This window comes from Alosa sapidissima, chromosome 6, assembly GCF_018492685.1.
Source record: "Alosa sapidissima isolate fAloSap1 chromosome 6, fAloSap1.pri, whole genome shotgun sequence".
NCBI lineage: Eukaryota > Metazoa > Chordata > Actinopteri > Clupeiformes > Clupeidae > Alosa > Alosa sapidissima.
In genome coordinates, this window is record NC_055962.1 from 22033160 (window position 1) to 22050211 (window position 17052).

General features: G+C 45.7%; 1 protein-coding gene across 3 annotated transcripts in view; it reads left to right on the forward strand.

Moving 5' to 3' along the window:
* Positions 1-17052, forward strand: part of fam184ab (family with sequence similarity 184 member Ab) — a 133665-nt gene that overhangs the window by 77040 nt on the left and 39573 nt on the right. For all 3 annotated transcript variants that reach the window (XM_042095995.1, XM_042095996.1, XM_042095998.1), the window contains exons 11-12: positions 6315-6527; positions 15628-15781. In XM_042095995.1, the coding sequence (XP_041951929.1) occupies positions 6315-6527; positions 15628-15781 (367 nt within the window). The remainder of the gene's footprint in view (positions 1-6314; positions 6528-15627; positions 15782-17052) is intronic.

Here is a 17052-nt window from a genome sequence, read left to right on the forward strand (position 1 = left end):
TGCCTCATGAAACTACCTACTGTAACCTCTGACATACGCATTCAAACTTGTGTGGAGAGCATGTGTCTTTCTTCTCGGTTTGAGCATGCTAGGTTTATACTAGAAACAGGTGTTTGTGGTTCTGTGAACATTTGGGGTGCCGTGTTTGAAGGCTGAATAGTAACCTGTCCAAGTAGAGTCTTTCTCACATCCGTTAAAAGCTTAAGTGGGCTTTGTGTTTGTGTGTGTGTGTGTGTGTGTGTGAGATTTGAAGAATGAGATCTGCACACCTTAACAACTTAACTAGTTCCCTGGTAACATGCATGCACTGCTCTTGGTAGAGCTTAGATCGGGCCCAAAAAATCAAGCCTGTGCCCAAGCCCAACCTGGCCCGACACATTAACTGTAATTATGAGCCCGAGCCCGATTTAAACCCGACATTTTTATAGCTGACGTTCTCAACTACAATTCCGAGTTATTTAAGCTACAGAAATCTGTTTAGAATTATCTTAATGAATAATGCAACGGACGAAGCATGCAAACTATGTAGTTTCTTTATTCAGAATGGAATGGATCGCAAATGAATCCCAATGAAGAAACGTAAAACACTTACAACGTAAAATTATGTCCCTGCAGCAAAACTCAACACATTTCTCTGTGAGGGCTTGGAGAAGTGACAAAAGAGGACATTGAAGGCTGACTATCATTATTTCTGCCATGGCAGGCCTGCTTCATGTGTCTGTTCATCCCAAAGTCCCCGTTATTTTGCTGTCATAGCATGGTGTGCACTTAATGCACGTGACAAAGCCTAGCCTACCTGACAAATGCATACCTCCGACTTTCCTCCAAACTTGCTCAAAGTTATTTCTCCTGTTTTTATTTTTTTTCTTTACATCTTTAAGCTCCTGGTTGCACTCCGTGGCCCACTGGTTAGCACTCTGGACTTGTAACCGGAGGGTTGCCGGTTCTAGCCCCGACCAGTGGGCCGCGGCTGAAGTGCCCTTGAGCAAGGCACCTAACCCCTCACTGCTCCCCGAGCGCCGCCGATGTAGCAGGCAGCTCACTGCGCCGGGATTAGTGTGTGCTTCACCTCACTGTGTGTTCACTGTGTGCTGTTTGTGTTTCACTAATTCACCGATTGGGTTAAATGCAGAGACCAAATTTCCCTCACGGGATCAAAAAAGTATATATACTTATACTTATACTTATACTTAAGCTGCACAATACAGCACAGCAGGCCCGGTGTGATGCGTGAGAGTGGAGGAGAAGCTGCGCATGATACGTGTTGCGCAGATGACATTACAAATGACATTTTAACTTTGTATAACTTTGTATAACTTTGTAAACATTTGTTACTTAGGCCTACTTTGCTAAATATATATTTTTAGCAAAGTATGTATATAAAAAAAAAAATATTATTTCTGATTATGACATAGCTTTAGCTCCCCATCCAAGTAGGCTAACACAAATGCTTTATCAAGTACCCGGCCTGAGTATAGTGGCTGGAAATATCGGCCCGACCCGGCCCGCGGGTAAAGTTTGGGCTCGGGCAGAGAATCTAAACTCTAGCTCTAGGTTGTTTAATTTGACTTCCCATTTGATTTGTCTATCTCTCTATCATTTTGTCTTTCCATTTCTCCTTCACTTTCTTTCCCTGTCTGTCTTTTCCTCATTCTCTCTCTGTCTCTCTCTCTTTCTCTCTCTCTGTCTCTGCTCTGTTTTTCCCTTATTCTTTGACGTCCTCTCTGCTTGGATGTAGCTGTCTGCAGTGAGAGAGATTGCATTTCACCTGATTTCTCTCCTTTTAATGAAATATGCTCTTTATTCCCTCTAGTGTAGTGTTTTTGTGTGTGTGTGTGTGTGTGTGTGTGCGTGTGTGTGTGCGCGTGTGTGTGTGTGTGTGTGTGTGTGTGTGTGTGTGTGTGTCCACCGGTACATCCTCCGGTGTGATATGCAGTGTCATATTTGCAGACTCGCTAGGGAATGTGGCGCGGTGCGAAAGGATCTTTTCATCACTTTTGTTGAAATCGGCTCCATGTTTACAGGTGCCACAGCTGAGGCCTCTTGCGCGCGCACACACACACACACACACACACACACACACACACACACACACAAACACGCACACACACACAAACACGCACGCACACACACACGCACACACCTACACGCACACACACACACACACACACACACACACACACACACACACACACACACACACACACACACAGGGGCGGAGTGGGGCACTAAAATCCACCGGGAAAATTCTGACGGCACTGGCCCACCGGCACAACCATCCATCCCCCCCCCCCCCCCCCCCCCCAACACGCACACACATCAATTGCACAAACAAAATATATGTCAATTTAAAATACTAATAGGGTTAGGCTATTGGAGAAAGGAACTATGGATAGTGCTAATGCAGTACAACAAGCCAGTCAACCACAAACCAAGCACTTTCAATAAAAGGAACTAGATAAAAACAGATAAAAACAGCTTTGTGGGTGGATGGAAATTTCAAGCATCATGCAAGGACATGTATCTGGGTATCATAGCACTCCAATAGTTCCCTGTATACATTTTAAAAAGGCTTAGCCTACAGACAATGCCAACCTAATAACACAGGTAATTAAATAATTGGAAAACCAGGCACTTTGAATAGGTTTGTAGAGAACGATTAAAGTAGGCCTATATAGGCTTACATATAGACAGTTCCAACGAGTCCAACAACCCATTTATCAGCCTGAGTGGCCCCCTAATTAGTCATTAGGCTAGGTCTACATATCAACATCAGACTAGCTTGTGCTAGTTTCCGCCTATCAATAACGTCAATGCTTTAGCTCCGCTATGGGACTGTACGATATTTAGCGGGGGAGGGAGGGCCGGTCGCCAGATGATCACACACACACACACACACACACAAAAGGCAGCCAAACATCCCTCTGGAGACCCAGACAGGCCCAGTAATGACTAGCTAACTGGAGTGGCGGTCTGGCAGTGCGGGATTTTGCTGGGCCACGTCCTTGCTGTCTTGAGTCTGTCTGCATTGATCACCACCAAGGCCGGCACGCCTGTCTGTCAGCCTGTCTGCTGCCTGCTGTGGAGGCTGTGAGCTCAGCCAGCCTCAGACTCATCAGCAGGGGGGTTAGCAAGACGCCACTACTCCACGGACGCTATCGAGCGGCACTGTAGTGGTAGCCTAAGGGTGGGCCTTCGCTTCGGGCCAGCAGTACTGCGGCTAATGAGGCTCTGACTGCTGTTCTGCGAAGACGGAACGCCAACGCACGGCCAGATCTGTTTCAGAGTCATGTGTCATCCGGCATCGCTTACAGCCTAGTGAGTCTTGTGATGCAGACAAGCTCTGGTCAAGTGTGGCCTCATTGATTTTAGAAGACCACATACACACACACACACACACACACACAAGTCATGCACAGAGTTCTCACTGGAGCTCCGCTAGCTCTGTGCGCATTAAAATTTCATTGGTGAAATGCATGTTGAATGGCAATTCGTTGCTGACACCTTGCAAAAACACACACAGTGAGCCCACATGGTCCACAACATCTGCACCTAAAAGAGCTGGCGTTTTGGGTTGCAGATTTCTAAGTGGAGGTAGTAGACAGATCAGTATCAGTCTGAGGGCGCTTTCATACCTATTTTGTTTCGAATAACAGGCTCACAATTTTTCTCCATTGTCCCTGGGTTCGTTTGTTTTCACATGGCAGCATTTAGATCGGAACATATGATATAACAAACCCATGTGAGATTAAATTGTTCCCTGATTGGTCACATTTGACATCTGAGGACACTGTCCAAAAGTCGCCTAACACTTAACAAATTTAACTTATTATAAGAGCTCCATGTGTGTGTGTGTGTGTGTGTGTGTGTGTGTGTGTGTGTGTGTGTGTGTCCGAAGTCTCTAGGCTACTCTCCCACTCTCTCCCTTTCTCGCATGTAACACCGGTAAAATTAGACAATTCGCTTGAAATGACAAAACATAGGCTAGCTAGATCTCTACTCTGTTAAAAGTCGAATAAACTTGTAGGCTATGTAATGTGTACAAAAATGTAAGTACATGTAGTTGTCCCGCTACACCAGCCTACTATGGAGTATTAGGACCACACTAGAAAACAACATTTTTTTTTTTGCCGTGGCAAGATCAAGAAACTCAACATTTTGTGTTTATTCTCGACATTCAAAACTAGTTTGTATAGTTGTTACTAAACCTGATTCTGAAGTACAATTTCACCAAATCTAGGCTACACAAGGCATTTTGCTGAGCCATTGGTCAACTGAGTCTGAGACTGACTGTCCGGATTCAGTGGCAGCTACATGATGTGTCAACTTTATTCTCGAAATTTAGTTTAATGTTGACACATGAGATTAATGTCAACCTGATATTTCAATTTTATTCTCGAAATGTGTGGCCCTTATACTATAATATCATGTGTGGCCCTAATACTATAGTATAATATAATATAATAGTACCTGGCCCATTTGCTTTCTCACTCCAAACAAACTGCTCTGGAATTCGATTGAAAATGAGCCTAGACCACCTCCTCCAGGTGGTCTCTGTCCTTTTGATTTGTTCGGAATAAGAGTGCGATTGCTGCTTTCACATATACCCAATCGAACCGATCTTTGGGGGAAACGCTCCACGTTCCGATTCAGCGAGCCAGGTATAAAAGTGCCCTGACTCTCTCGCTCTACTCTTTCTTCTTTCTCGCTCTCTGACTCATTCCTTTAATTTTTCATCCATTATAGTAATAACAATGCCCAGTTGAATGGCAGAATATTTCTCCCTCCTTCCCTTTCCCCCTCCCTCTCTTTCTCCCTCTCTCCCTTCTTTCTGAAGGTTTTATTGCCGTTCTTAAAGTTCACCATCCTCTGTTCATCTTTGCCTCTTTTAAGAGAACAAAGAGACCCCCTCTCTCTCTCTTTCTCTCTCTTTATCTCTCGCTCTCTCTCTCTTTCTCTCTTCCTCATTCTCCACTTAGCGTGTCACTGTTTTCATCACTGTTCTTAGTACCCCTTGTAAAGGTTCTGGTGGTTTTCACTCCAGCATCTTGCTGAACCTCCTCAGTAAAGAGCTGATGTGAAACTTCTAGGCTGCGAGTGAGTCATAAGTCATGAGTCACCTCTGTCTAATGTCGTCTGCAGGTGCATTGATTGATGGCATAAGTGCAGCCTTTGTGACTTTTTAAAAAAACAATTTTTTTTAAGAAAGTCATCACCCTGCAATTACCAAATAAAGGCCGTTAAGCTACCGTGCATCCCAGCCGCTAACAGCGACGCTTGACTCACCACCTCCGGAGCCTGTGGTGCTTAGAGAAAGGATGCCTGTCAAAGAAACTGGGAGGCGGTGTGTGAGTTTGTGTGTGTGTGGGGTGGGGGGTCGGAGACATCGGAGACAGTCTCCCTGTTACAGTGGGTCTTGCCCTTAGGTTCCCTTTTCTTAAAGGCGCGGTCAGGTATTTCGCAGGAAGTCGCATTTGTTTGCGTTTTTGTTTTATATTTACATTTATTAGCTTAGATGTACATTATATTTTAACCAAGGACCCAAATCAAACACACCAGAGAAGCAGCTCTCCCCTACCTGAAGAAATTCCACAAGGTTTAATTTTTTGTTTTGGGGGGCAGGCTGCCCCCACTTTGTTTGCTTACAGTTTTCGGAGCCTCGACTGCCTACAGAGACCGAATTCTTTTGCAGTGTACTTACGCAATGGAAAGCTAGCAGTCATGAGGAGATGTTTGCTGAATGTGACAACAAATGTTATGGGCTTGAAATTTGACACAACAACACTACTTTGTGGTTAAACTCAGATGAACCGCACTAGAAAATGGGAAAAATGTACCAGTCTCCCCCAACCTATTCATCTATTTTTCTGTCTGATCATGTTACGTTATTGACGTCCCTCAGTCTCTTTTTTTCTCTCTCTCTCTCTCTCTCTCTCTCTCTCTCTCTCTCTCTCTCTCTCTCTCTCTCTCTCTCTAACTCCATCCTCTGTCTAGTTTTCTTTTTCTTTCTCAACTTCATGTTTACCTGAGATTTATGACCACAGTACAGTATTCTATTGCCAAATGACAGAATTTCAAGAAAAAAATACATCTGTGCATGCGTAGAATATGTCAATATATGCGCTCCTGCTTCTTTCTTTGAAAATCGTGTTTAGAGAGAGAAAGACTGAAGATGGAGTATTGGTATGAATAATGCATTATTATGCTACCAAAATATGTAAAAAGTAAACTAAAGATTTCTGTATGCACACCGACACTGTACAATGTTAATATATACTATCTCTATTTGCCCCTCTCTATCTCCCCCTGGTCAGATCTCCCTGTTGAAGCAGAGTCTGGAGATGCAGCTGTCCCAGTCGCAGACGTCGCTGCAGCAGCTGCGGGCCCAGTTTGACCAGGAGAGGGAGCACCTGAGCGCCCAGCTGCAGGAGTTGGAGGCCGAGCACCAGCGCAGGGAGACGCGGCTGCAGGAGAGCCACTGCTGTGCCCTGCAGGGCCTGGAGGAGGCGCGCCAGAGTGAGCTCAAGGTACACGCGATACGGCCACACGCACACACACACACACACACACACGCACACATACACACACACATACATACACACGCACACATACATACACATACACACATACACACGCACACATACATACACATACACACATACACACGCACACATACATACACATACACACATACACACGCACATATACATACACATACACATACACACATACACACACACACACACACACACACACACACACACACACACCCGCACGCACACACACACACACACATACATACATACACACACACACACACACACACACACACACACACACACACACACACACACACACACACACAAAACCCACTTAAGCATTTAACGGAGGTGAGAAAGACTCCTGCTTTTAGAGTGAAGATGGCACCGGTGTCTGGGCGGCCATTTGCAGCCTCTTTAAAAGCCTGTTGCACACATTCTGGTCACATGCATTAATACACTCAAACACACTATATATATTTAGCATACTCATACCTCATTATTTTCTAATAGTACAGATGGGCTAGTATAGTGCCATATAAATAGTTTACATTCACCTGCTTTGCTGGGATATACTGTTGGTATTGATTGTCTTCAATTAAGCAATATAGCACGAGTGAGAGTGGGGTTGGTCATGGATATTCCCACGGGTGTTGTTCGGCCGTAGCCACGAGGCCGGAGGCTGAGTGGCGCAGGCAACAACAGCCGTGGGAATATCCATGACCAATCCCACGATCACGAGTGCTATATTGCTTTTATACAACAATTCTACCACAAACTAAATAATCTGAAAACACCCCATTATTGTTTAAAAATGTTAATTTCGACATCGTTCTTACGCATCAAAAAATAGTTCCCTTTTCAATAGACAGCGTCTTGGTTGCTAGGTAACCAACATTCCAGACCCCTCGTTACGGGTCTTTGTGGTTTACATGTCTTCTTGAAAGAAATGTTGAAATCACATTCATATCTAGGTTTGCTGCATGCATGTTACAAGGACACTGGGCCATGTCATGTAAGGGACATGGTACTGCAAAAAAACGGAAACATAGTCTACATTGCAGAACCACTCAACTTTATTAATGTATAGTGAATAAATGTTACACTACTGTGCACAGCCTGACGTGACGATGCTAGCACGTTAGCAGCGGTTAGCTAATTATGCTAACGTTTGTTATCTACAAGTCTCCTCCAAGTGACAATCATATTATACACAATGCTGGCAATGCTGAGAACAATTAGCATCCTCGTTTATCTTACTTACATTGAGTTGACTGTGTGGCTTAATCCACAGATGTGGTAAAGCACTGTTTCGTTATGGTTTGCTAAGGAGTAACCCATTGCTTGCAATAGTGGAGAGCTGGGTCTCAAATCTTCGCATTGTATCATGGAGTGATTTATTATTAGCTGTGCTGAGTCTGAGTTGAAATGTCCAGGGATATTCCAACTCATGGAACGTCTCTCGGCCAATCAGAAACAAAGAAATAGTTCCATAGAACCCAATTGTTGTATAATATTCAATATTGCACTTACTGTGTAAACTCTGGCTCTAATATTTCCAATATGGTCTGACCGTGGAAGGGGGCCACTCCACTGCTTACCCTCCAGTCTCCTGCATTCTCTGCTCTACCCCTCTCTCCTCTCTGCTCTACCCCTCTCTCTCCTCTCTGCTCTATCCCTCTCTCTGCTCAATCCCTCTCTCTCCTCTCTGCTCTATCCCTCTCTCTGCTCTATCCCTCTCTCTCCTCTCTGCTCTATCCCTCTCTCTGCTCTATCCCTCTCTCCTCTCTGCTCTATCTCTCTCTCCTCTCTGCTCTATCTCTCTCTCCTCTCTGCTCTATCTCTCTCTCCTCTCTGCTCTATCCCTCTCTCCTACACTCTCTGCTCTATCCCTCTCTCCTCTCTGCTCTATCCCTAGATAGATAGATAGATAGATAGATATATATCAATAAAGTATCTATCTATCTATCTATCTATCTATCTATCTATCTATCTATCTATCTATCTCTCCTCTCTGCTCTATCCCTCTCTCCTGCACTCTCTGCTCTATCCCTCTCTCCTGCACTCTGCCTGTGGCTTCCTCCCCTTCCTCTCATTCCTGTTTCACATCTCTTGTCTTGTTTTCTAATGGACCCCCACCAAGTACTGATGAGTAATAATGGCTTCCCTCATAGATAATTCTGACTACTGGAGAACGCCATCTGCTCTGACACAGTCTTGCTGTTTGCTATGCCCACTTCCTCTGCTCTTAATTGGTTGTGCTGTAGTGTCAGGCCTCTCCCAGCTCATATATCTTTGTCTGCCGGAGCCCTGACAGCGAGGCAGCAGCACTGACTCAAATGGCTCTTAATAGATACATCAAGCTGAGGAGGAACAATATCATCAGACCAGCTTGTCAGGGGTGGCATGTCATTGCTGTACCATTATCCTCTGGCAAAAGTCAAGTGAAGATATTGATGGTGTTTCCCGATGTTTGGAATACAAAGAGTGGCCTGATGCCAATGTGCACTGAGGCTGCTGTCCAGTGACAGTAAACTTGTGTTCACCTTCTATATATCCTGATTGACCTGCAGCATAAAGGGGAATTTATCATCAGCTCATTGCTTTGTGGACCTCTTCTGCCAAATCACTTAGCATCATTCATTCTGGAATTGTGTGCCATCGTGTCCCTCTCTCAGTCAGAGTCAACGGATCATGGCAATGTTCCGGATCAAAGCTTGACCGTCCACCCTGGTCCACCCATGCCCTCACCCATCAACAACCCCCGAGCGTCGTCAGTTGCTCGACGCGTCATAAATCGCCAGTCGCGAGTTGGCCTTCATCACACCCTTGTCCTCCACCACCTCTGTCCCAGCATGCCCAGCTGTCCTATGTTGGAGCCTCTCGGAGGTCATCTGAGGTGTCAGAGGTCATCTGAGGTGTCGGAGGTCATCTGAGGTGTCTGTATGATTGCAAAGTGAGCCTGAGCGGTTATGCTGGTGAGGTTACGTGGGGTTGCAGAAGTGAGACTCACGCTAATCCACTTTTCATTCTCTTGCCTTTCTGAGCCAGCCTCCCCTCCACCCCGACCCCCTGCTGGTGCAGTGATTTCCTCCCTCCCCATGGTGCCTTTGATGCCCCCCCCCCCCAGCCCCCAGGGGAGCAGGCAAGAGGACCAAGATGAAGGGAACGAACAAAGACATGGGTGTGTGAGGATGGCGAGACGGCGGCGGCTGAGCCGAGATGGAGCTGGGGGAAGCGCAGGGCGAGTCAGTCGGGATTACGGCCATAGAGAAGCACCGGTGCAGAGAGGCATGTAGGGAAATCAGGAGAGGCTGGCTTTCCTGGCTGGCTCGCCTAGCTGGCTGGGTGGTCGGCTGGCCCAGGGTGTCGCGTTCAGCCTCAGGGGGGCTTGTCACAGCGTGCATGTCACAGGTGTCAAAGTGTAGAAGAGGAATCCAGTAACAATGTTATGATTTTTCATACTGGGCACACGCACTGAACCGGCTAATGGTGCATCTCGCCTCAAAGAACTCAGGTGACTTCGGGTAGCGTGGATAGTAAAGTTCAGAAAGTTGGCACTAAGCAGTCAGATGGATTTTCACTTTCTGAACACGTTGTCGGGACTTGCCCTCTGCTGCTTTGCTTTCAGAAGAGTCGTCCACTGATATTCGAAGTACTCACATCCAACTGTGCAACATGCGCCCGTGATTTACTCCTTGACACACGCTGTGGGAACACCATATGCACAACATATTTCACATCCTTGTCAAGTCTCTTTTCAGTCGCTGTTCACATACATAATCTATAGCGAGGAGCCCGTGAAGGATGATTGTGAAAATGCCTGCAAGGAATGCTTGCATTATGAGTGGCCTTAATTATCGTACAGAAAGATGTATAGGAGAGTGTGTGTATATATATATATATGGGCTGCGCTCTAACCATATCCTCAGCAGCCTAGGCGACGAGTGCATACGAGTGCATATATTAAACCACCGCCTTACGTAATAGAGTTATATGATCCGTGTTTATTTATAATGCGGTATTGGTTGAGCACGTGGGATGGCCTGCTCTGAAGATGATGAATGTTCCGGATCTACTTCCAGCCTGGCGTGGTTAATGCCAGAGTAGATGTCTTGTTGCTGGACTGGGGCTCGCTGTGGAGGGAGAGGGACGCGTGTGAACCGACATAAATGCGTTGTGCAGCAGTGCCACAGAGGGGCCAATGACTCACAGCTCAAGACAGAGTCTGTCTACCGGCCATGTCATGCTGACCTAACCTCTGGCCTGTTAAAAGGCAGGCAATGGTGCATTTTGGGGGAGAGCTGCTGATAGCCTCGGCTGTGCTGTTGAATGTGTGAGAGTGAGGCATGAGGCATAGTGGTTATTTTGACGGGAGTGGGTGCAGTGGAAGTGCTTCTGTCTCCTGATTAATAAATAAACATTCGCTGCGGTAAGCCCAGTGTGGTGTGCAGCTTTGTGTGCAAACGTGTGTGTGTGTGTGTGTGTGTGTGTGTGTGTGTGTGTGTGTGTGTGTGTGTGTGTGTGTGTGTTTGTGTGCACGTCTACTGGCATTTACAATGCGCTCCATATTTATTGACACTGGTAGGTAAGACAGGTAAAAATATATATAAAGAACATATAAAAACTCAAACACTTAAAACATTAAACATTAAAACAGTTTATTGTGAAATCAAGACGAAAATATATTATGTGACTTTCATTTTTATACTTTAATGAAACAGGAAATCATGGGTTACTGCTTGAAAGTTCAAAAGCACTCTGAAGTTGAATATTTGAATATGAAAATTACATTTTTATATAACTATTTTTACGCATCTTTACCAGTAGTGCTAGTAAAGAGGGAGAGTACTGTATGTGTGTGTGCACATTCCTATTGTGAAATCGGTGTCAATGGAGACCCCTCTTCACTAGTTAGATCCAAACACTGACATCTACTCAATATCGGAGCAAACATGAGCGTGAATGTGTCTTCTCTCAGCACCGAGCGGTCTAGTCTGGAAACGAAAGGAGAGAGGGATGTGAGAATGGCCAAATACTCACAAGTACTCGGACACATGTCAACACACACACACACACACACACACACACACAAAATCCACAAACACACAAACAAAATGCACAAACTCACAGGCACACACACACATACACTCACAAACAAACACACACACACAAAAATAAAATGCACAAACACACAGGCACACACACACACATACACACACACATGAACACATACACGCACACACACCCTACACACACACACATACACACACAAACATGGACACTCCATTTAAGTCATCCACTGCCAGGACTTCTGCGGAGAGGATGTTTTTCGAAAGAGAAAAGGTACTGAGGTAAAATTGGCGGCAAGGCTATTTAGCTAAACAGATGTGGGAGGGCTGTGAAGGTCTCCTGCCAGCTGACACAAAAGGTGCAAAAAGCATTTCCCCCTCTTTCTTTCTCTCGCTCTCTCTCTCTCTCCATCTCGGCGCCCTGGCAAGCAAAGAAAAGACCCAGCGCAGTGGCTCATGCTGTGCAGCCGAATCATGAGGAGTGATGGAGACAGAGGGATGAAAAGAGAGAGGGAGAGGGGGGATTACAGAATGAGTGAGTAGGAAAAAGAGGGGTAAAAAGAGAGGGAAATAATGATAGGAACAGAAAGAGAGAATGAGGGGAAACTATATTGAGAGAGAGAGAGAGAGAGAGAAAGAGAGAGAGGCCAATGAGCATGCACTAACCCACTGAGCCAGGAGGGAGAGGAATCAATGTTTGTTGTTGTGTTGAGATCAGATAGTCTTTGTTGGCCACATCTGAGTCAATTGTTGCAGCCATGGAATGCCAAGACTCATTGACTTTGAAGAACGACATCCACTTAGGCAGTGTTCATTACCAGCCAATGCTCACATTGAACGTGGACTGGCTGTATGACTAAAGTACCCGTAAAGATAACAGTTTAGCAAACTTTTCCAAACTCACTGTCTCAGCACAATTGTGAGGTACTCAGTGGGCTAATTTCCTGTAGTGTGTTTGTATTTGCGGTAGAGTTAAGTACTTTAAATGATTATGATGCAAGCTATTCATCCATTAAAAAAGAATGAATAGCACCCATTACACACTGTATCCTCTCTCCCTCTCTTTCTCTTTCTCTCTCTCTCACTTTCTCTTCCTCTCGCTCTCTCCCTGTCTCTCTTCCACTCCCTCTCTTCCTCTTTCTCTCTCTTCCTCTCTCTTCCCCTCCCTCTCTTCCTCCCTCCTGCAGACACAGATCATTCTCATGTTCCACCTTGCCATCAGCAAGGAAAAGTCTCACCACATTCAATCAATGCTACTGTAACAACCAGGCCTTTTTTTTTCTAGAGTAGTGATTTTCTGAAGCTTATGTCCTTTATTTATTTCTTTCCCCGATGTTCCGATTCAGAGCGTGGCGCTGCGGCAGATCGGCGAGTGTGATGTGCCCTCACATTATATTATCTCTGAGGGCCTTCATCTGTGTGCTCTGCTGGGTGCTACTGTGTGAGGGCCACAGGACCCTCCACTTATCCGCCCCATCTCTCTCTCTCTCTCTCTCTCTCTCTCTCTCTCTCTCTCTCTCTCTCTCTCTCTCTCTCTCTCTCAAATTCAAATTCATATATCTGCTCCATCTCTCTCTCTCTCTCTCTCTCTCTCTCTCTTTCTCTCTCAAATTCAAATTCATATATCTGCTCCATCTCTCTCTCTCTCTCTCTCTCTCTCTTTCTCTCTCTCAAATTCAAATTCATATATCTGCTCCATCTCTCTCTCTCTCTCTCTCTCTCTCTCTTTCTCTCTCTCAAATTCAAATTCATATATCTGCTCCATCTATCTCTTTCTCTCTCATTCTATCTCTCTTGCTTCCTCTCTCTCTCTTGCTTGTTCTCCATCCTCTTCCTCGCTTGTTCTCCACCCCCCCAACCCGCCATATCCTTCTCTAATCATCATTCTATCATTCTTCACATTCCCTCTCCCACGCTATATTCCCACGCTACACGCTCTTTCTCAACTTTTACTGTACAGCCGTCTGTTCTACTCCTCTGTCCCCTCTCTCAGGGGTGTGGATTTGCAGATGTTCTTTGTTAGGAGCTCCATTTTGAATTTCCCCTGGGGATCAATAAAGTATCTATCTATCTATCTATCTATCATGAACATCTCTGTGCCAATTAATGAGTGTTGACTGAGTGTGTGGTGGTAATGGGATTCATTATGTGGGGGTTTTGCAGCTCCATGTTAAACCACAAGGGAGGTTATTTACTGTAGCCATATACTGTCTATTGCCCCCTGAGAAACAGAGAGGAAAGAGAGAAAAAAGGAAAAGAATGAAAGCATAAGAGAGAGAGAGAGAGAGAGAGAGAGAGAGAGAGAGAGAGAGAGAGAGAGAGAGAGAGAGAGAGATACTGTAATCTGTTTGTGTCAGCAATTTTGACGCTGAGGTGCAAATGGAACACTTGTGTCTCCATAGAGGTTCTTGTGGTACTTTGCATGTTTGTGTTATGTCATTGTTTGGCCGTTCAGTGTGTGTGTGTGTGTGTGTGTGTGTGTGTGTGTGTGTGTGTGTGTGTGCGCGTGCGTGTGTGTGCGCGTGCGTGTGTGTGCGCGCGTGCGTGTGCTTATTGTTTATGTTCAAAGCCAAATGGTCTCCTTTCGTGCTCCTTTTGCATTCATGGATGAGTGTTTCATACAGTATGCATGACTAGCACACTGCCTTTGCCATTGACTTGGAATGCATTGAAACACACACATAATCTCTATCACTTTCACACGCACACACACACACAAACACACACAGATAAACACACAGTTTGTATGTCTGCATGTGTGTGTGTGTGTGTGTGTGTATCGATGTGTGTGTGTGTGTGTGTGTGGTGTGCGTGTGTGTGTGTGTGTGTGTGTGTATCGATGTGTGTGTCTGTGTGACGGTAATATTACTTTTCCTATTCTGTTGTTAATCCAGTGCAGCCGCTCAGCACCACCATCCGGAGATTAGGCTCTAAACTGCCTGCTTCACGCCTAGCTACGTCACTCTTCCATGTCCCCCTATGCTAATCTACCTGCATTAAGCCCCAGTCATCTCTTAATGTCACCTCAGTCTGTTGCTGTGTGTGTGTGTGTGGGTGTGGTGTTTGTGTGTGTGTGTTTGTGTGTGTGTGTGTGTGTGTGTGTGTGTGTGTGGTGCGTGTGTGTGTGTGGTGCGTGTGTGTGTGTGTGTGTGTGTGTGGTGTGTGTGTGTGTGTGTGCGTGTGTGTGTGTGTGTGCGTGTGTGTGTGTGTGTGTGTGTGCGTGTGGTCTGTGTGTGTGTTCTGTGACTGTCGGCTTATTAAAACCAGCTACATCTTCTTCCTCCGGTTCCCCCCTTCAGCCCACCAACCTTCATCTCGGCCAACCTGGCACGGCACTGAATATATTTACCTTTGCGTTCAGAGGCCTAATTTGTGGCAGCTCACCAAAGCACACACACACACACACACACACACACACACACACAGAGGCAGAGATTACAGGGTGCAAAAGTAGTTCTTGGCCCGGGAGCAGGTGTCTCCTGTTCCATCTGGTTACGGCATGTCTCTCTCTCTGCTCTGCATGCGTACCATATCATCTTTACCTCTGATCTAATTAAAGCCGAGTCGCTGGGTGCCCTCGGCGCTGCACTGGATGGTATTCATTTTTCATTTTATTTCTCGTTTTTTTTTTTTTTGTCCTGAATGCGGAGGGCAGCGTTCCAGAAATCTGTGAGAAAGGGGCTGCTGATGTGCCTAAAGTGCCTATTGATCGCAATGTAATTACTGTCATCAGCATCAACTCACGCAACGCCACTGAAAGCTATGAAAAAGTTTCATAGACACTTGCCCATGGCTGTTACTGCTTTGGTGTGTGTGTGTGTGTGCGTGTGCGTGTGCGTGTGTGTGTGGTTGTACGTGGGAGTATACACAGATGAGGAAATTATATTACCTTATCTGTCAGACACAAGATATGAACTCTTAAAGGCATTGTAGGGATATATCAGTTTGATCATCTAAATACTAATTCTCTCTCTCCCTCCCTCTCTCTCTCCCTCTTTCTCTGTCTGTCTGTGTAGGAGCTGGCCGAGCGTCTGAGGCACCAGCACCACATGGAGCTGCAGTCTCTGCGGGAGGCCCATAGGCACAACATCGAGACGCTCAAGCAACAGTCCGAACAGGAGCTGCAGACACTCCGCTTCGAGCTGGAGGACGAGGGCAAGGCCATGCTGGGTGAGATGCGCGCACACACACACACACACACACACACACACACACACCAACCACTGATACCACACTCCCACTGATACCACACACCAAGACACACACCAACCACCGACACACACCAACCACCAATATCACACTCACACACACATCAACCACCGTTACCACACACATAGACACACACACCAACCACCGATACCACCGATACAACACACAAGACACACACCAACCACACTCGAATGTGTCGAAAATAGCACAACTTGTGTTGCTTTTAACACATCTCTATGTCTATATAGGGACAACACAATTTGTGTTGTTTCTAACACATTTGTTTTAAGAGTGCACCGACAGAGACCAACTGCTGACACAACACACACAGAGACACAAGGGGTTCAGTGCTGGTGGTGTGAGATGAAACAATGTTCCTGATGATTCAGGAACAAATTGCAATTCTCGACACAAATGGTATATTGTCACAGTTATGAAAAATTGATGCTTTAAAGTTGTTGTTTCACTGTAACTGACCCTTGGACACAATGTGCACTCTTCCTTGCCTGTCTCCTGGTTTGTTTCAATAGCAAGTGCAATTTCTCAAACCACATCAGTGCTATATTCCTTTGGCATAGCACTGAAATAGATGAGACTTCTCCTAGACGACGTGCACATCGTTTCCGACCGGCTGACTGCACCATATTTCCTGATCCCTTAGTCTATGCTCGAGATGACTCGACTTCATATACAGGATGTCTCCACACTCAAGTCAAAACAAAGGGCACAGGCCATTAAGCCCATACTGTTTAGTATGAGGACCCAGCTCACTAAGTGTCTCCAGTGGTGGTTTCTCCTGGGCTCTAGTCCCAATGAAGAGCCAAGGTCACTGCAGAGACTTTGCTGCTAATACATTTGGTTTGGTGCGGTGCGTAGAGAGGAAGTGGAGGTATCTGTGATTAATGAGATTTCATTTTGAAAGCGCCGGGCGCCGCTCATCAGGATTTAAATAGAGAAAGCTCTTTAGTCTCTCCGTCCTTGCATTCTGAGAACTGCAGAACTGCTTTGCACTCACTTGTGGACACACACACACACACACACACACACACACACACACACACACACACACACACACACGCAAAAGTATGTACACACTGTACTTTGCATACAACTTGACACTCTCTCTCTCTCTCTCTCTCTCTCTCTTTCCTTCTTTTTTTCTTTCTTTCTTTGTCTCTCATCTATCACTTTGTTGCATGAACACACACACACACACACTCACCCTTTCACAA